This window comes from Artemia franciscana, chromosome 12 (genome assembly GCF_032884065.1).
Source record: "Artemia franciscana chromosome 12, ASM3288406v1, whole genome shotgun sequence".
Classification (NCBI taxonomy): Eukaryota; Metazoa; Arthropoda; class Branchiopoda; order Anostraca; family Artemiidae; genus Artemia; species Artemia franciscana.
The window spans coordinates 11,268,683-11,289,801 of record NC_088874.1 but is presented as its reverse complement, the minus strand read 5'-3'; the positions used below and the strand labels follow the sequence as shown (position 1 = coordinate 11,289,801).

The 21,119-nt window shown below is 37.6% G+C and overlaps 1 protein-coding gene across 10 annotated transcripts in view; it reads right to left on the bottom strand.

The window, feature by feature from the left end:
- The window catches only part of LOC136033679 (ATP-dependent 6-phosphofructokinase-like), a 136,595-nt gene that overhangs the window by 73,641 nt on the left and 41,835 nt on the right, over positions 1–21,119 (bottom strand). For all 10 annotated transcript variants that reach the window (XM_065714528.1, XM_065714523.1, XM_065714520.1 and 7 more), the window contains exon 3: positions 11,782–11,933. In XM_065714528.1, the coding sequence (XP_065570600.1) occupies positions 11,782–11,933 (152 nt within the window). The remainder of the gene's footprint in view (positions 1–11,781; positions 11,934–21,119) is intronic.

Sequence of the window (21,119 nt, the reverse complement as noted above, 5' to 3'; positions counted from 1 at the left end):
AAGGACCTAAACAAGAAGTATATGACCATGTTTGAAGGTGTGGCAGGGCAGATCTCTGATCTAATCCAGATAATATACATCACTTAGAAAACTAGTCTCAGAGATACTCCCAGTTGGTCTTGAAAATGCTGCCCTCAGCCTGGCCAACATTGCAGAAAACCTAAACAGAGTTAAATCAAGCCCTACAGCCAGTAATGCCCCTCCATAAACCAGCAGCCCTGGCAAAGTTGAAAGAAAATGTAAAGGAAAGGAAGCTATACCTAGCCCGGAAGGTAGTAGTAATAAGATACAGAGACCCAGGTTAGCTCCCTCACACACCAATATCTAGCTCCCTTCCAGAGCTCCAATTAAATATCTGGGGATTCAACCAAAACAAAAGAATAGAACTCCATAAAATTTAACACTATTCCAGTAAAAAATGGCCCCACTCCCCAACTGCAACACATGCGGAGAATATGCTGACATAATTCACATCATCTTTAAGTGTAAAAATAGGAAAAGAGAGGAATGTAGTAAGAATTTGATGTGACATGGCATTTATTGCATTCTGTTTTGAGACACCACACGTCTCTTCCTTGGGCTAGGCGACTAAGCACAAACCTTTAGGTAGATTTGTTAAGACTACTGGTATGGTTCATTCCCTACAAGGTTTTTTTTACCATCTATTTAACAGTTGATTTGAGTTATCCTATTTATTATTTAAGATTTATTTTATTTGGTTAAATTTTTATATTTGGTTGAATAAGACTGGTTTTAATGTGTAAAATTGTATTATTTATTAGAATTGTGTTGTATATGTATTTCAATTGCTGTTTGACGATGTTTAGCAGCAGTATTTTGATTCCCGTTTTTCAACGCAGGCAGTTGCTGCAGGCAAATAGCCCCCCTCCATTAGCAAGTCAACTGATACTGTTCTGGTTCAGTGAATACTGACTGAAGTGAAACCCAAGCAAGGTATAAGCTGACTATAGAAGGCACAGAACAACTGAGAGATACAAACGCATATGACCTATTGGTCGAACGCGTCAAACCCCAAACAACAACAACATACCACCATCAGCAAGTGAAAACAGCAACGGCAACACTTTAAGAAATCTATTAATTTTTTTGTGATATTTATCTCGATTTATCAGCAGTCAACCAGCCCAATCGTGCACCAAACCATCTTCTGGACCACACTGTGGTAGTTTTTTTTGGATGGTGAAGTCCTCCCTTTGCAAGAGTGCAGATATTCTGTCATCATAATATCATTTTTGCTAGTATTAAAGCTTATTCCAATAGAGAATGCATGGAACACCCCCCAAAAAACGTCCCTCCGGACCTTACCCCAAGTACTACCGAAAACGTTCAACCTCATGGCTGGTCAAGCTCACTTTCTCAAAGCTAACATGATGGGTCAATGAATAACACAATGGCAGAAGAGGGATGGGGGGGGGGGGTGTCACAATCCATGATGAAAATGAAATTGAATTTCAAGAGGTCCTATCCAGGAGCTAAAAAAAATCCCCAATCAAAAATAATTTCCCATCCCATGATCCAACTCTTCCTTCACAAAACATTAGAATTTACTTTAAAAATTCTCCAGATACCACCTTTGATTAAAATAAGATAGCTCTATTAAGGGTTGTATCTTCAAATTGTTAAAATCAATGTCCTCTTTAAACGTTAACCGTGATGGATCTCTGCTAATAGCCCTTACAGATTCTAAGTCAAAATATACATTATTGAATTCAAAATCTCTTCTTAACCTCCCAATAAAATCTGTTCTTTGGACCCCAGACCACAACCCAAATAAAATAGTTGTGTACAACATCCCTCCAGAAATACCTATTCAGAAGCTAAGGAAAGGGCTCTCTGAAAGAACAGTTAACTCAATCCCAGTTGCTGAAGTCATTGAACTGGGTAAACCAGAAGCCAATGGCCAAAAGTAAACAAGTGTTTCTTACAATCAAAGAAAACAATATCCTGGGCCAGATATTCCTCATGGGTCAAATAAAAGCCTACAAGCCAATACCTATCCAGTGCCAAAAATGTTTAAAACTAGAGCACGCAAAAAACAAATGCATTCAAATATTACAAGTATGCATTAATTGTACAAGTTCTCACCCCATTGAAATGACAAATTGTAAAAATGATCAGCCAAAATGTATAAACTGCAAAGACCCCATGATTCTACCAATAGAAATTTATACCGTGCATATAAAAAATGAGCACTAACATTCCAAATGGCAACACAAAAAGCCATACCTTACCCATTTGCAACAATAGAAGTAAATGCAACTCAATCACACCACACCAAACACTCTATGAAACCACCCAACACTTTCTCCCACAGATCACCCAATCTACCAAAAACATCAAGCACCCACCATAAGACTTCCTTCCTCTAAACACCTTAGTTCACATACCTATCAGAAAGAATCACCAAGGACGAGCAAACCGGCCTCTGCAACTAATGATAGAAGACTAGTCTGGCCTCCCCTCCCAAGTAGAAACAAATCAGAAGGATTACCAGGAATTAATCCCCTTATCAACAAAAAGCCAGATGAAAATCCAAGCAAACTAGCACATAATACATGCCTTTTTATACCAAACTATAATGTCCTATAATAGTCCATGAGCCTATAACAGCCACAAAAAGCCAAAATCATAAATGAATTGGCGAACTTTTACCTACCAAATCACATGCTTATCCAGGGCAAAAAAAGATCTTGCTCTGCTCCTAGCAAAAAGCATTGACACACAGCAATATGAAAACTAAAACAATAAAGCAACATATCTCAATACTTCAGTGGAATGTAAGATCACTTCCAGAAAATAAGTTAAATGAACTAATATCTTTTATAAATAATAATTCCATTGATATTGCTTGCCTTCAGAAAACCAATTTGACTAAAAACCAACAAACAAAGTCTCCAGGATACACTATCCTAAGAAAGAATAGGTCCTCTGAGAGAAAAGCTTTAATAATAAATAATGACACGAAATTTTGTGTTATTAACTTTTCAGATTTTTTAAATGATGTTGATGCAATTGGAATCAATGTTTAGCTAAATAATACCAAAACTTACATATTAAGTTTTTATAACCCTAATGGCCAGACTACAGATGAAATGGACTTCCTCAGTTATATAGCTAATTGTAATATTTTAAAAAACATAATTATTTGCGGAGATTTTAATACCCACGGCCTTCTGTGGGGAGATAAGCCAGCAAATAAAGCTGGTAAGCTTATTCAAAGTTTGATATCAAATAATACTGAATTAGCAGTTGCTACCCCTCCAAATCTAAATACATATTTTAACCCCAAAAGTGGCAAATTCTCAACAATGGATCTACAAATTATGCCAATAAATAATTTGAAAAAAAAATATATAAAGAAAATTGATTACCTTTGCTCTGACCATTTTCCCATAGTTTCCTCATTAAATGAACCAGCTAAAATTCTGCCACATATCCCTAAATATATCGACACTAAAGCAAATTGGACTATGTTTAAAAATAAGCTTAATGATGAACTTTTAAGTCTCACCTGGGAATCACATACCTCACTTGTAACAGCTGACACACATGCTGAAGATATGACATCCATACTAACAATTACAGTGTCTGACAATTTGGATGGGGGGTGCGCTTTAAGTTGGATGAAATTTCCAAGGAAGTTTTCATAAGAGGGGTTTATTTCATGGAGGGTGAGCCAGTTTTACTGGCATTATTAGAAAAATGAATTTACTTTAAATATATTTTTAACTGAAAGTAAGGAGCAACATTAAAACTGAAAACGAACAGAAATTATTCCATATATGAGGGTCACTCCCTCCTCAATACCTTGCTCTTTACGCTAAAGTTTTAATGTTTCCCCAAATATTTTAAGAACGGCTACAGAAACACGGTGGCCGTTTAGTTAGAATAGGGAGCTTTTTTCAAAGTTCTGACAGCTTTAGCGTACAGAGTAAGGTATTGTGGAGGGGACAAACCTTCATATCTACATATATATAATACGGAATAAATCTGCTAAAATTAATCTGCAAATTTCGTTTTAGTTTTTCATGTACGGGAAGCCAAATTTGAACCTGCATTAGTTGAAAAACGCTAAGAAATCAAATTTAAAAAAAACAAGCTTTAGAACTGAAAGTTAGGAGCAACATTAAAACTTAAAGGAAACAAAATTATTCCGTATATGAAAGGGGCTGTCCCCTCCTCAATGCCTTGCTCTTAACGCTACAGTTTAACTCTTTGTCAAAACTCTACTTCTTAAAGTATTAAAACACTCAAGCGTAAAGAACGGGGCGTTGAGGAGAGGACCACTCCTTTCATATACTGAATAATTTCTGTTCGTTTTAAGTTTTAATGGTGCTCCTAAATTTCAGTAAAAAAAAACTTCTTTTTTATTTAATTCCCTGAAGGCTTCGGCTAAATGTCCTTGGTCTTTTTGGATATCTGGGTTAAAACCTCGTTCCCTTTCTCGATAAAAAATACTAGGCCTATACATAAACAATGGGCGATTGCATAACTTACTGCCTTTACCCCAGGGGATGTGGAAAGATCGCAGTCCCTAGGAATATTTCAACTATACTAAAAAAATATGGTTATCTCCAGATTTCATCGGATGTGTTTGAGAAAAAAGTAGTAACAGAGGGGGAGGGTCCCTTCAATCACTTTCAATTCTGAAAAAAAGGTGTTATAGCTTTAAATTTTCAATCGCATGAGCCCCCCCCCTAACTTTCCACGACCAACTCCTTTCATGCGTACTGTGTCGGCACTTCCTGTGATTTTAACACCTTGGTCGTTTTTTCTTTTCCCATTTAAAATGTACCATACTTAGATGTTCGGATTAGTCTCTTCACGTTGGATGCACATGGTTGTTGATCAAAGAATTTTTCAAAAATGACCTGGAATTCTGCCCCATTAAACTCTGGACATCTGATTGTCTAGGTTGCTGTGCATCCAGCGACGCATAAATTTTCAACAATGGTGAATTTGCGTTTTTGGGTCGTCTTCTACGCATATTTCAATTTTAAACTCCTGATTTGACAGCATCCCATATACATATTACGCTTGATTAATTGTAAAAGGAACTAGATATAGGAATTTCCTATAAAACGAGCCCCTAATCAACCTTCTCTATGATATTCCAGCCCCCCCCCCCTGTATGGCTACGTGCATATGCGTATAATATGGCATCTCACGTCATATCACTTTTACCGAAGGTACTTTTTAAAGCAACATGAAATTGGTCAGAAGATACTTCCAAGACCACCTCTACAAAACTCGCAAATATATAAGTTGTGTCTCGAAAAACGCTAACTTATAGCACATATATTTCAATGACAGTATCCGCCCTATTTAATTAAAATAATTATAATTTATAAATTATAATAATTATAATTTATGTAATATTCTATTTATAAATGTGTCTTATTTTATTACATCGACATAATACTAATATAAAATCTTCAAACAGTTAATCTATTATAACTGAATTTTCTAGCGGTTGTTTTAATGAAAATTTAGCGAATCATTACTAATACCGGCTTCCCTCTTAAATTTTTCAACATGGTCCATTGTAGTTTCTATACATTCTTCACCAAGTCTTCCACTATTCTCTTCATTATCAAATTCAAACTCTTATTCCATGTAACCTATTTGGCTTCCTTTTACTTCTTTTTCTAAACTGCCACTTTCTTCTTATTCCATTTTAGCTTCTACTCTAGTCACGTATTTGCCATACTTTCGTCTATGTTGTACAGCAATTCTTATTCTTGGACGTTCATGACTATATTCTAACCAATATATACTTCAAGTTTTTACTTTTAACGTCATCACATGTAACTTATATTTTACCTCTCCTTTTCATTTCTATTAATATCCCAGCCTCATCAATTACAATTGATCCCTGTTCGATTCAGATCACATTAGTAATATATAGCAAAAGTGATACCAAATAAGGAGTATTATAGCTAAAGCAAGGCTTTGTCTTCCATTTTCTTCAGTAGTATTTTTGTCATTTCTCGGTGTTTTAGGACCATGATTTAAGTCGCTTTCATTGATGACTTCACCTTACAAATTAACGAATTCTCCTAGAATAAATTCATTCTTTAGCTTTTCTGCTCTTTGCAATGCATTACTTAAAAACAAATTTCGGTTTTGTGTTTTACCGGTTTTGTGTATCGATTGATTCCGTATCTAGTGGGTCACATTTTCTTATTAATGCTGGTCCATATACATCAAAATCCATCAGCAAATAGTTCAGTAAAGCAAGAAAGAAAAAGTTCAGCCCAGTCCACTGAAAAATCCGGCGAAAAATCGGTCCAGTAATCGGATGAGAAAAAGTCTGTGAACCAACGTACCCTTCCAGTCGCGTCTACAGAAACAAATGCATCTGAAAATGGATGATTATCTGAAAATGGAGTTTCAGGCTCGATGACTTTTATAGGAACACTCTTGCATGATGAGTGACTTCCCCCTTCACATTGATTTGGTGACTGTGTTTGCAGAAGTTCATTCCTACTTCTCCATTTACTTAGCTTTCCTAACAATTCCAGAGCAACGTATCTAATTGCTAAGCAGCGCGTATCAAACAAGCTATTATCATAATGCTTGTACTCACGCAGACAATATATTTTGTCATGCCATTCGTTGATTATTTCAATAACTCTTTTGCTACCATAACAAAACAGATAATCAAGTAATTTTAATGCTTTGTAAACATGATACCAATGATTAAAATCATCCAATCTTTTTCCGACCACTTTCATTATTTCAAGCATTTTAACAGAATCATAAGTGAGTCTGGCCAGTTCAGCCTTCGATTTAGTTGATGGTTCGTTTTCATCTTGGCATGTGGCTTTCCTTGTTAAAATCTCTGCTGAGCTAGATCCTGCTAACACATTTTTTACGTTTCTTTTTACGGCCTTGAACTTCATTTCAAAAGATAAATATTGTTATTGTGCTGATATTATACTGAGATCACTTAACTCTTTGCATCCTGTTATACTAGTAAAATGAGGTCATGATAAATGACGGCATGTATAGTAGGTTATAATTATAAATGACGTCATGTTAAAGCAAATATGTTGAATATCCCCTTTGCATAACCATGATGACATCCTTTGTCATGACTCAAAAGTCGTGATCTCAGCATAATAGCAGCTGCACCGAAATTCATCATGTGTCATCAATATACAATTTTAGTTTCTATAATATGCAGTAGCGTCAATGGGGAGGAAAAGGGTAATTTCAATTCCCTGCCCCTATATTTTTGGAAAAAAACATTTTTGAGGGAAGGGGAGATTTCCCATGGAAAATGCCTTTTTTAGCATTTGTGTTGAAAGAATGGAAAAAAGAGAAGTTTCCACAGAAATAAACTCCCCCCCCCCACCCAAATAAAAAATGTAAATTGATGGAATGGTTAAAATTGTGACAAGATTTTTATGCAATGCAATTTATAAAACCATGATATTAGATTTTGAATTCAGCAATCATTCAAATTTTCCACGGCCGATGTTGTTGTCTGGAGAAGTCGTTAAACTGCCAAATAACAATAGATTGAATTTAGTTTTTACAGCTCGATTCATTGTCAAAAAATAAAAAACACTAAAGATTGCACATTGTTTTCGAACGAAAAAAATCAACCTTAAACTAAAAGGCCAGGAGATGAAACTCCACTCTTTTGCTCTATGATAGGAGAAATTCAGTAAGAGAGTTTAAAAAGAGCTAAGAGCTCATATGGCACTTGTGACGAGGTCGGAAGAGCCAAGAGCTCATATGGTATGAGCTCTAGAAAAACTCTAAGAACCAATAGATTGCTTTAAAAGGAAAATCAGAGGCTCAATGCCGGTCGGGATTTAAAATAAGAGCTCTGAGTCACAAGGTCCTTCTAAATATCAAAATTCATTAAGACCCGATCAACCACTTGCAAGTTAAAAATACCTCATTTTTTCTAATTTTTCCTCTCCCTTCAGCCTCCCAGATGTTCGTATCGGGGGAAACGACTTTATCAAGTCAATTTGTACAGCTCTCTGACACGCCTACCAATTTTCATCGTCCTAGCACGTCCAGAAGCACCAAACTCGCCAATGCACTGAACCCCACCATCTAACTCCCCCAAAGAGAGCGGATCCAGTCCGGTTACGTCAGTCACGTATCTACAACATTTATAACCATTTTCCAAGATTTCTGGTTTCCCCATCCAGCTCCCCCCAATATCAACAGATCTGGTCGGGATTTGAAATAAGAGCTCTGAGACATGAGTTCCTTCTAAATATAAATTTCATTAAGATTCGGTCACCCGTTCCTAAGTTAAAAATACCTCAATTTTCTAACTTTTCCAAGTTTACAACCCCCAGCTCCCCCAAAGAGAACGGACCGGTACCAATTATGTCAATCTCGTATCTATAACTTGTGCTTATTCTTCCCATCAAGTTGCATCCCGATATCTCCACTCTAAGCGTTTTCCAAGATTTCCGGTTGTTACCAAGATTTTTGTTTCCCCCCTCCAACTCTCTACGTCCCTAGATCCGATTCGAATTGAAAATGGAGCATCTGAGACATAAGATTCTTCTATATATCAAGTTTCATTGACATCCGATCACCCATTTGTAAGATACCCCGATTTCACGTTTTCCAAGAATTCCGGCTTCCCCCTCCAACTCCTTTCAATGTCACCGGATCTGGTCAAGATTTAAAATGTGAGTTTTAAAACACAAGATCCTTCTAGACATCAAATTTCATTAAGATCTGATCACCCGTTCGTAAGTTACAAATACCTTATTTTTTCTAATTTTTCGAATTACCCTCCCCCCCCCCAACTCCACCAAAGAGAGCGGATCCGGTCCGGTTATGTCAGTCACCTATCTTGGACTTGTGCTTATTCTTTCCACCAAGTTTCATCCTGATCTCTCCGTTCTAAGCGTTTTCCAAGATTCCCCCCCCCCCTCTAATGACACTGGACCCGGTCGGGATAAAAAATAAGATATCTAAGTTTCGAGATCCTTCTAAATATGAAATCTGAAGGGAATATTTATCTGAAGGGAATAATTCAAGATAAATCTAATCGTTTAATCTTGAAGTATTGTTTTTCGCCTTTTTCTTTTTCCTTTTTTTTCTTTATTCTCCTCCATGTTGTTGTTTTGATGGTTGGCTAAAATAAATTATCAATCTATCTATCTATCAAGAAATGATCACTCTTTCTCAAGCTAAAAATACCTAAGTTTTTTCTAATTTTAAGAATTAACCCCTCCCCCAACTCCCCCAAAGAGAGCAGATCCGTTCCGGTTATGTCAACCCGTATCTACGACTTGTGCTTATTTTTCCCACCAAGCTTCGTCTCGATCCCTCCACTCTAAGCATTTTCCAAGAGTTTAGGTCCCCCCCCCACAACATCCCCTTCACCAGATAAGGTTGAAATTTAGCATAAGAGCTCTGAGACATGATATCCTTCCAAACATCAAATTTCATTAAGATCCGATCACTCCTTCGTAAGTTAAAAATATCTCATTTTTCTAATTTTTCAGAAATAATCCTCCCACCCCCACTCCCCTAAAGAGAGCGGATCCGTCTCGGTTATGTAAATCACGTATCTAGGACTTGTGCTTATTTTTTCCACCAAGTTTCATCCCGATCCCTCCACTCTAAGCGTTTTCCAAAATATTGGGTTTCCCCCCTCAATTCCCCCCAATGTCACCGGATCTAGGCGGAATTTAAAATAAGAGCTCTGAGACACGATATCCTTCCAAAATTCAAATTTCATTAAGATCCGATCACTCCTTCATAAGTTAAAAATACCTCATTTTTCTAATGTTTCAGAATTAGCCCTGCTCCCCACTCCTCCAAAGAGAGCGGATCCATCCCGGTTATTTCAATCACGTATCTAGGACTTGTGCTTTTATCCCACTAAGTTTCATCCCGATCCCTCCATTCTAATCGTTTTCCAAGATTTTAGGTTCCCTCAATTCCCCCCAATGACACCGGATCAAGTCGGGATTTAAAATAAGAGCTCTGAGATACGATATCCTTCCAAACTTCAAATTTCATTAGGATCCGATCACAGCTTTGTAAGTTAAAAATGCCTCATTTTTCTAATTTGTTCAGAATTAACCCCCCCCCCCCCAACTCCCCCAAAGATAACGGATCCGTCCCGGTTATGTCAATCACGTCTAGGACTTGTGCTCATTTTCCCCACCAAGTTTCATCCCGAACCCTCCCCACTAAGCGTTTTCTAAGATTTTAGGTCCCCCTCCCCTCAATTCCCCCCAACGTCACCGCATCCAGTCGGGATTTAAACTATGAACTCTGAGACACGATATCCTACCGAGCTTCAAATTTCATTAAGATCCGATCACTCCTTGGTAAGTTAAAAATACCTCACTTTTTCTGTTTTTTTCCGAATTAAACAGCCCCCCACTCCTCCCCATGGTCAAATCGGGAAAACTATTTCTAACTTAATTTTGTTCGGTCCCTGATACGCCTGCCAAGTTTCATCGTCCTAGCTTGCCTGGAAAAGCCTGAAGTAGCAAAACCGGGACAGACAGACAGACAGACAGAATTTGCGATCGCTATATGTCACTTAGTTAATACCAAGTGCCATAAAAATGCTTCTTCTAAAACACACACGGTGGTCCTTATTATTTCCTAAATTGCCTCGAACTATTTCTGGGTTGCCTATTTATATGCTGGGACTGATGAGAGTTAGTGGAATGGTATGGTAAAATTGTATTATAATTTTATGAGATGTAAAATACTGGCCATTACGTTGGAACTGAGCAATTTGTTTAAATGTATCCGATCCATTTCAATCCTAAATCATTTCTGGGATACTGGTGATACGCCCTTTTGGCAACTTGTTTGTAAAGAGTGTATTTTATTTGTTTCAAAATTTCTGTGAACATTTCCTGAAAGTTTCAACTTCCTACCCTTAGCCTCAGTAGCATTAGTCATAACAATAATAACTTGGTACTTGATAATTAAACAAAACAAACTCAAGAATTACGCTATACAAGATCTCAAAAAACCGATTTCATAGCCACAAAGGTAAGTGATGGGTAACAGAATGCATTGGACTTAATGATTTGGGCTATATATTTGCACATTAGGGATGGGAGGGTGTAAAGTATTAGGACAGCGTAAAGTTCGAAAACAATTCTTACTTCAGAATATGCAGAATAAATGTTCCTAGCACGTTTTTTATGCAGACCTGCTATATCCCCCCCCCCCTAACACCCTAATGTGCAAATATAAATCCCGAATTATACAAGTTCAAGACATCATATCACCCGTCAATTGTCTTTGTGGCTATGAAACTGGTTTTCAGAGATCTTACAGAGAGTAATTCTTGAGTTTATTTCGTTAATTAACAAGTACCAATTAATATAGTGGCATAAATAGAAGAAGTAGCACCAGCAGCAGTAAAGTAGCAGTATGCCTTTTGGTTAGTTTAAAGTCCCACTCAACACACTCTGAAAGTTGCAGTTTAATACTCTAAACTATTCCTGAGAAATGTCAGTGGCATTCTTTTGGGGAAACCGGGGGCTTTGGGGGCTTTGAGAGCAACATTTTGTTGTTGTTTTGTCTTGAATGCCTACAAAAATTTTATTTTATGGAGAAATAGCTAGTAAAAACAAGCGAAATATATTTTCAGCGTTTCTACTTCCTTTAGAATTTACCTCGTGCAGTACACTCCCTTTACAGTAATACACAACCATCGAGAGTATTTCAGGTCCTTAGTTGAGGTAAGATTTGAATATACAACTTAGATGTCAGTTTACCAATAATATTATGTACCTTGTGTATAATTCCAGAGACACTACTCCAAGTTGCTTCAACTATATTTTCCCCGCCATCAACCATTCCTTGGTAACCTTCTTTAATGAAATACACTTTTGCTCCAAGATAGATACCGAAGCGGACAACAGCACGTACTGCAGCATTCATACCTAAATAGAAAATCATATTCAAATGTAGATCAGTTGGACCAACAAGAGTTACGTCCTATAGACTAAATTTGTGATTTGTGACGTAATTTCCTATATTTTCTTATAATTCACCTGTTCATTTTATTTTTTTTTTTTAAGTAAACACCATGTTTTATCCATTGACAAAGAGCCATTCCTTCGTAAATTTTTTAGTGAAATAGACTATTGCCCCATGGAAGACGTTAAATTGAACTTCAGAAACACTGTGTTATTCATATATGCATACCGGTATAGGAAACTCTAGAGTAGAAATTAAAGATTTGTAGAGAATCCCAAGATATAAATATCAAACGTGTTTCACTGAAAAAAAAAATAAATAAAAAAAAAAAAAACCGCGAAATCATGTTCTGAGAGACGCTTTGAGCACAGACTAGTTATTAGCACCCAATGCAAATTTGTCATTGGTCTTTTTGCATGAACCAAAGACAGTATCTATCATAGGTGAGTTTTACATTAAGACACCAAACAAATTTATCAGGTACATATTCTATCCAAATGTTTATAATAGTTCTATTACGACCATCTTGCATGCATCCTTCTGTTCAGCCCATTCTTTTTAAATGCTGATTTTAATCAGTTCAAAAGTAGAAAACTGATACTTTTATTTTTGGGGGGCTTTTTTTTATCCTCTGATTTCGGATGTTGTTTGCGATTCACAGCTAAAATGACATTGATACTCTAAACCAAACAGGTCAGTCTGTCAAGAAAGGTTAAACACCATCTGAAGACCAGACGATTTATTGTTTGACTAATCTATAGTTAGGTTCATTAGCTTAATTTCTTTAAACAAAAAGTAATTGTGAAGCATAGGTATAAAATTGTTTTCCTAAACAAAAATGTAATATCTTGTTAATCTATTTTAGTTGTACTCTACTATTCAATTATTTTGCTTAATGTTTCTTATTTAAGGAGACTTCCTTTTTTAAGCAGAAAACTGGCCACAAAATTTCCTTTTTCCGTCCAAAACAATGGACTGTTTAAACTCATTACAACCCAAGATTCTAAAACACAGCGCTTTTGCATAACAAAACACGAAAAACACAATAATTTACGAAAAACCACACAGATGATCTTAGAATATCAAAGGCTATAATAAAGAAAATTGCAAATAAACTTGAAATAAAAGATTCGTCATCCTGGGCTAGAACAATTTTCGAAATATATCGCAGAACAATTATTCAATTTTAGGGTCAATTCAGCAGAACTAAAACTATTTATAGCATAAGAGGTCTATTACCTTTGAGAACAAACATGGATAAATGGAGCCGGAACATCATCTACAGACCTTTCTTCAGCATAGATAAAATAATCATCCTTTGAAACTTTTTTCAGAACTCCAAAAACAACTTTTCTGCAAGCCTCGATTGTTTTTGTTACTTGTATTTTATGGAATTTCACAGAAATGGTGGTTGATACATCACCTGAAGATGAAATTTGGCTCCAAATCGTCCCCTGAGAGCGGTTTTGTCGTATCTGCAACTTTTTCGGGCAGTGGAGTTAAGACTGCCATCTAATGTGAAATTTTTTCCTCTATCCGATTCCGTCGACCGTTTTATTGTATCTCAACTAAAAGTGCCTCAATTTTAGATTTCTCGTTTATCTCAAACAGTCTGAAACAGTAAGAAAATCAATAAGGTATACTGTTGCATTTGGTCCGAGTTTGAGGCTGGACGTGGAGCAAACGAAATAGCTAGTGGACTAGTGGCCATACTAGAAAAAGTTCTTGATACTTACCCTGATATCTGTCAGTTAATTACTTGGTCGGACTCTTGCGTGTCCCAGAACCGAAACTCAATTATAAGCTTCGCCATTCAAAATGTTCTAAGAAAATTTCCACGTTTAGAAAAAGTGGCTATTAAGTTTTGTGAACCAGGTCATTCGACTATACAGGAGGTTGATGCTGTACATAGCACTATTGAGCGGGGGCTAAAGCACCTTGATTTATTTTCTCGACTAGGTCTGGTGAGGAAGTTACTGAAAGTAAGGAAGACACGTCCTTTGAATGTCGTACAAATGACCCAGTCATAGTTCTTTGACTTGCAAAAGCCAGCAAAGCTGTACAAGTACTCGTTGGTACCGATTTCAAAGGTAAAACAACTTGAGTTTCCGTCAGGATAACGCTAAGAGAGTTGGTTCAGAACTTCCTTCTCTGGAGGCTTGCAAATGGCTATTATGTCACAAGAATGTACTTCTTTTAAAAAGTGTCCCAATACTTCGGCTGTCCGTGTTGTTGAACATCTTGTTTTGCCCAAACTTTGTGGCAAAAATATTGACCTACCTGATACGAAAATCAAAGATGTCAACTATCTCCTGCAGTTTATCCCCAAGTAAGACCAGAAGTATTTTGAAACCAAAATTGAACAGTACTACAAGGCCAAGGGGGCCACTGAACATTTGGAAGCCTCTCCATCTGCGCGAGATCCATGTCCAGAGGAGGATTCCATTGAAGAAAAACGGCGGCCAGCAAAGAAACTCAAGAAAAATGAACGTTTCTGATATTTTTTTTTGTTTTTTTTTATACTTTTTCAAATAGTATTGCTGCATCAGAACTCGTTTGTCGTATTTTCATGGTGAAGAGAATAGGCAGCCCACACCATTTTGTCGTATCTAAGTTTACTAAAATTTCGGGAAGGTCGGATTGTCGTATTTGTATTTCATATCAAATTTTGACAAGGAAAACTTCACTTTTTTCATCTCATATTCGGGAGAACCTCCTAGTTATTTTTTCTTTTTTTATATATTTGTGAAGAAAATCGGTTGCACCGTGTAAGTTCCAGCAAAGGTGAAATTTTCAGTCGCTTTTCTCGGAATTTTGAAAACCTTAGTTACGACAAAACCGCTGTCAGGGGACGAAATATGACATGTCTGAAACTCACCGAGATATTTTCCCTGGTTATGTGTCGCAATTACGACTGAGACCCTGCACATGAGAGTTTAGCACGGCAATTAGTCTTTAAAAAGCTAATAATGTCACATGTCGATTCGATTAACCGATATATATCTTCATTTGCAACTTTCTTTCTGCGCTATTTTAATTCCTGAAGTTGTTTTAAATGTATTGTAAATAAGCGCGTTAATATACAATCACATGTTAATATGCTTATTCACATAACAGAATCGGATCCTTAATTATAATTGAAAATCTAATGCTAGGCTGTTCTTATATCCTATTATAAAGAAAAAAGGAGTTTTCATTTATTGACTAGAAGTTAAGGACGATAACTAGTTTTTTATACTTAAGTCTGTAAAATGATCTTAAAATAATACGTTTCCCACATGCGTTATGAAACTATAAGCGTCAGATGTGGTAATACCTAGAAAATCTTGTTTCCCATAAATTGCTTTTTTGTAAATCGTTTAGAATTGAAAAAAAATTCAAGGATATGCAGCGTGAAGAATTCAAAGTGAATAAATTCAATCATTTTCGTTGACGTGCCTCCCCTTGATACTCGCACTCAGCAGCTTTTTTTTTAATGCTCATTATATACTCTGACGCAGGAATTCATTTTGAAGGGGCGAAATCAAAGTTGAAAAGAAAACACGCAAACGAGGGGCATTATAAGAAATGTACAGAAATAATAGGGGAAATCTAAACGATAATCGAGGACACGGCGTCCTCACCTCAAAAACAAACATCCCTTGCAGTAGTGATTCCTCAATCTATTTGGTAAAGATCCAATCCCCGTCGAACCTCGATCCCGACACTCCTTCTTAACTTCTTCAAGACGCAGGTGCATGTTACGCAATATGGAATATTTTCTAAGAGATACAGATGCGTGTTACACAATTGGGAATGTTTACTTTTGCATCTTATGTTTGCTATTTTCTTGAGAGAGAATTTTTTTTCTTTAAAAACCTAAATGGGCCACGAAAAACCTTCCGGGCCCGCTAGTGGGGAACCTTCAAGACGCCGGATCCTAGCAAGCAATTTCACAAGAAATTGCTGGTGGACTGGATTGCAGGAACAGAGCATCCAATTCCAACGGGGACCCCTAGCAACCGACTCCAATGGGGCCCTCACATTCATTTCATTGGGGCCCTTGCATCCAATTTCAATGGGGGGCCCAAGTATCCAATTCCATTGGGGCCCTAGCATCCAATTTCACCGGCCTCCTAACCTAACCACATGGGCCCTAGCATCCAATTTTACTGAGAGGGGGGGAGCTAAAATGCAATTCCGTCGGGGCCCAATCCTAAACACCAGGGTTACGACTAGACAGGATTAGGTTAGGACTAGGACTACTAACCTAACCCTAGCAACCAATCTCCCCGAAGACACGTTTTTCAAGAAGTTTCAAGATTTCTTTGGCTATTATGTAACAGGGGAAGGTTTACTTATGTTCAGGATGACGCATTCTAATATGACTAGTTTCTTCAGGCTCCGTTGGGAATCCCCACTTGTAAAAGTGGAGGGCACACACATGGGGTGTTACGCAATGACTGTACACAAATGGGTTTTACATGAAACTTTAAGAGATTTTTTTTTTCTTTCAATGTGTTTTCTTAGGGAATCTTTATATTCGAAGATTTCATGTCCACATTAGGATACTAAAGGGACTTCCCCTCAATAAAATTGTGCCTTAGACATCTGGATCAACAATCCATTCTATCATTATTATTTGGGAAATATTTTCTAGCGGAAACGTTACAAAAATCTACGGTTCGTGTGTTTTCTTACCATTATCTCCGAGCCATGAAACTACCTATCAAAGTTATCCATCATTATTGATTTTTGCTATATTAGATGCATCTGCTTGCTAAATTATATTAATATTCTAACGTGGCCTAGACAGGTTAAGTTACATAGCAGATGTTACATAGCATTGAGTTAGATTTTTCATTGAGTAAACGATTACGTATTGTAGTTTTACACCGAAACAAGAAATCTAAAGGACACAGACTTTGAGTACATAGAAATTTTATTAATAAAAAACGTTATAAAACCAAGAAATTACAGAAAAAGAAGGTAAAGCATAACATACTAAAAAAATAACGTAAAAAAAGCTTATAAGGGATAAATATAAGCAAAAAGAACGAGGAATTAAAGAAAGGTGAGAACCGTAGCAAGCAAATACACCGGGCCTCCTAGCATTCAATCACACCGAGTTCCTAATATCCAATTCCATCAGGCCCCTAGCAAACTTTTCCAAAGGGGGGGGGGTGCCCTATAAAGCAATTCCACCAGGGGGAATTTTATTAAAGGTAAATTTAAGCCTTATTAAGAGCTATTTCTGAGTGGTTTGCATGGAAATTCTACATTTTTATATAAAGCTGCATATTCACGCCACCGTGAAAATATGTGGCTAGCCCGCCTAGCAAGCAATTCCAGAGGGTGAGGGTTGTTATTAGAGACAAATTTTAACCATATCAAGAGGTATTTCCGAGAGGTTTCAATGAAAATGTCTCATTTCTTTAACTGGATGCAAGGTTTCAGTCCTCCCCACCGTTAAGAAGCTCTTTTAAGACCTACTACCTTAACTTTAAGCTGTAAAACATGTTAGTCCACGCAATTTCCAGCCTGTGACACTGAATGGCTGACACAAAACACCCTCTAGCAGGCATTATTGCACATATGGCATTTTTCGGGCATAATGTACCAGCCCCGATGACACCCTCTGGGGAACATTACCACCCCTAAGAGTTTTCAACCTCTAGCAGGCAGTATGATACATATGTCATTTTCCGGGCATTGTCCTGCAAAAACATTCGTTTACACTAGAATTGATAGTTCAAACCTTATGAAAAATTCCCATTAGCGTTTCTTCTGATGACTCATAGCAATTGAGGCCAGCACGGCACAATGTAAAAGCCCCGATGACACCCTCTGAGGGCAATTTATCACACCTAAAGTTTCCAACCTTTTTCTCTCAAAAATAAATTTATAAACTGAAAAATGACAGTTTAGTCTTGATTTCTATGTATTGGTTTTGATTTCTAAGGACTTTTCTGGATCTCTACATATTGATAATATGAAAAAAACTTCGTTTTTTTAAAGAGTTAAAGAGGCTGCGTTCCAAAGTCGAACCTTAAAACGTACAGGAATTAGGAGAGGCAGTAGGGGAGCTGCCGCCCCCCAAACCCCCCTCTTTTAAAGACTCTTTTGTACAGGTTTTTTTAGGGGAAGGGTGCCGCCCCCCTAACCCCCCGCTCTTGGCTTCGGAAAGGCCTTCTTTTAATTAACAAAACAAAAAACCTGTACAAAAGAGTCTTTAAAAGCGGGGGGTCTGGGGGGCGGCAGCCCTTCTACTGCCTCTCCTAATTCCTGTACGTCTTAAGGTTCGACTTTGGGACGCAGCCTCTTTAACTCTTTACGAAAACGAAGTTTTTTTCATATTATTTCTGTACGTTTTTCTACAATCCATGGTGGATGTAATTTAATAATTCCTGTACTCCTCATACAGGAATTAGGACTGCCTCTCCTAATTCCTGTACGTTTTAAGGTTCGACTTTGGGACGCAGCCTCTTTAACTCTTTAAGAAAACGAAGTTTTTTTCATATTTTGTGAAAAAAAAACCGCCCGATAAGGGACTTGAACCCTTGACCTTAGGATTAAAAGTCCCACGCTCTACCGACTGAGCTAACCGGGCATGTTTGAAGTCGAAATACCTGCATGTGCATAAATATAACTTTTAAGAATTTCAAAAATTAACATGGGCTCTTATGGGCAAATGGGTTTTTCTAAGCTAGAAAATCGGGGGGTTAAGATTTTCCGACGAAACTTTCCAGGAAAATTACTCGGAGAATTCCGCGTCGAATGAGTCTTCGTACACCCAGATCCGATGTCGGCTGTGACCTGTAGGCGTGGCGAAAAAAAAGAACATGAACATAAAGTGGCTATGTGTGGTTTCTGGAAAACAGGGAAGGAGTTATCGGATCGAGCTGAAATTTCGCGGATAAGCTCATGGGCCCTAGGGGACCTTAACTTGTGAATTTCAGCCCGATCGGACAACGTTAAAGGGGGGGTGGGGTTGGGTGGTCGAAACTTTCGGCCAGATTTTCCCCATGAAGGAAAAGTCGGAGGGGGATGAAATTTGGCAGGTTTCTTAGTTGGAGCTCGGGCTACGAAATGCATCCCTCCCCATCCCTCTGCGACTACTGGAACCGAAGATCGCTTAACATTGTCGTGGTTCGCCTCTTTAAAGAGGCACGAGTGTGCCTCCTTGATCTCTTGCTACCTCCGGATTGGTCTTGATGTCTATGGTTTGGTCTGAATTTCTACGGCTGACCCCAACTTGAATGACCCTTTTTAAATTCTACCGTGTGTCAGTCAGTGAGTGTTGCTGGCTGGGAATTGCCATGAAACATCGCAATATAGCAATGAAACGCAAGTTTCCGGTAATCAAATAAAAACAATGGCCATTTTTAATTTATAAATATATTTTTGAGAGAGAGATTGAAAACCCGTTAGGTGTGAAAATGTGTCCCCAGAGGGTGTCATTGGGGCTGGTATATTGTGCCACACAGGCCTCAATTGCTAGGAGTCATCAGAAGAAACGCTAATGGGATTTTTTCATCAAGCTTAAACGATTAATTCTGATGTAAACGAATATTTCGGCAGGAAAATGCCCGAAAAATGTCATGTTTGTAATAATGCCTGCTAGAGGATGTCTCGTATCAGTTATTGAGTATCTTGGGCTAGGTGCTAGTGCCATATGTGCGATAATACCTGCTAAAAGGTACTGTATGTCAGCCATTCACTGTTACAGGCTGGTAATTGCTTGGATTAACATGTTCTACTTCTTAAACTTAAGGTGGGAGGTGTTAAAAGAATTTTTCAGTGGTTTGGGAACTGAAATCTAAATCATAATCAAAGAAATGAGGTGTTTTCATTAAAACCTCTCAGAAATACCTCTAAGTATGGTTTAAATTAGTCTCTAATAACAACCCTTACCCTCTGGAGCTGTTTGCTAGGGTGAGCCAGTCACATATTGTCACGGTGCCGTGAAAATTCATAGTCTTAGCTCAAAGAAACATAGGATTTTCATTAAAACCACTCAGAAATAGCTCTTAACAGGGCTTGTATTTACCTCTAATAACAAGCCCCCTTGTTGAAAATATTTGATAGCCCCCCCATGGAAAATTTTCCAAGGGGCCCAGTCGGATTGAATGCTAGGGATCACAGTGGAATTGCCTGCTATGGTTCTCATCTTTCTTCAATTCTAAGCTTTTTTAAATTTTGTTTTTCGTTTGTTATTCTGTAACTGCTTTTTCTATGATTTCAAGATTTTATAACGTTTTTTTATTAATAAAATTTTTAGGTACAAGTTTATGTCCTTTAGATTTCTTGTTTCAGGATAAAACTATAATGCATAATCATTTACGTAGGCCTAATAAAAAATCTAACACCAATACTATATAACATCTGCTATGTAACTTAACCTGTCTAGGTCACGTAAGAAAATTAATAGAATATAGCCGGCAGATTCATCTAATATAGCAAAATTCAATAGGTTTGATGAATATTTACAAGGCTCAGCGACACTGGGTAGGGAACACGCAAACCATAGATTTTTGAAACATTTCCACTAGAAAGTATTTCCCAAATAATAATGATAATAATAATAATAATAATAGAATGGCTTGTTCGTCCGGATGTCCAAGGCACACTTCCATTGAGAAGAAAGCCCTTTCGAATCCTAATGCAGCCATAAAATCTTCTGAATATAAAGGTTCCCTCAGAAAACTCATTGAAAGAAAAAAACTCTTAAAGCTTTATATAATACCCATGTGTGCACTGTCATTACGCAACATCCCACGTTTGTGCCCTCCACTGTTATAAGCGGGAATTCCCCACGGGGCCTGAATAAACAAGCCACGTAAAAATGCGTGATCCTTAACATATGCAAACATTCCTTCTTGAAACATCTTGTAACTTCTTGAAACACGTCTTGTCAGTGAAATTGGTTGATACGCCCTTCCCAGTGGTTAGGTTAGGGCTCCGATCGAATTCAGCACTAGGGCCCAAGTGAAATTGGATGCTAGGACCCCGATGGTTAGGGAGCCAGTAAAATTGAATGCTAGAGCCCTAATGGAAATGGATGCTAGGGTTCCATTGGAATCAGTTGCTAGGGGGGCCACTTTGGAAACGGATAATAGGGACCCTGGTGGAATTACTCGTTAGGGTCCGGCGTCTTGAAGTTTCCCCAC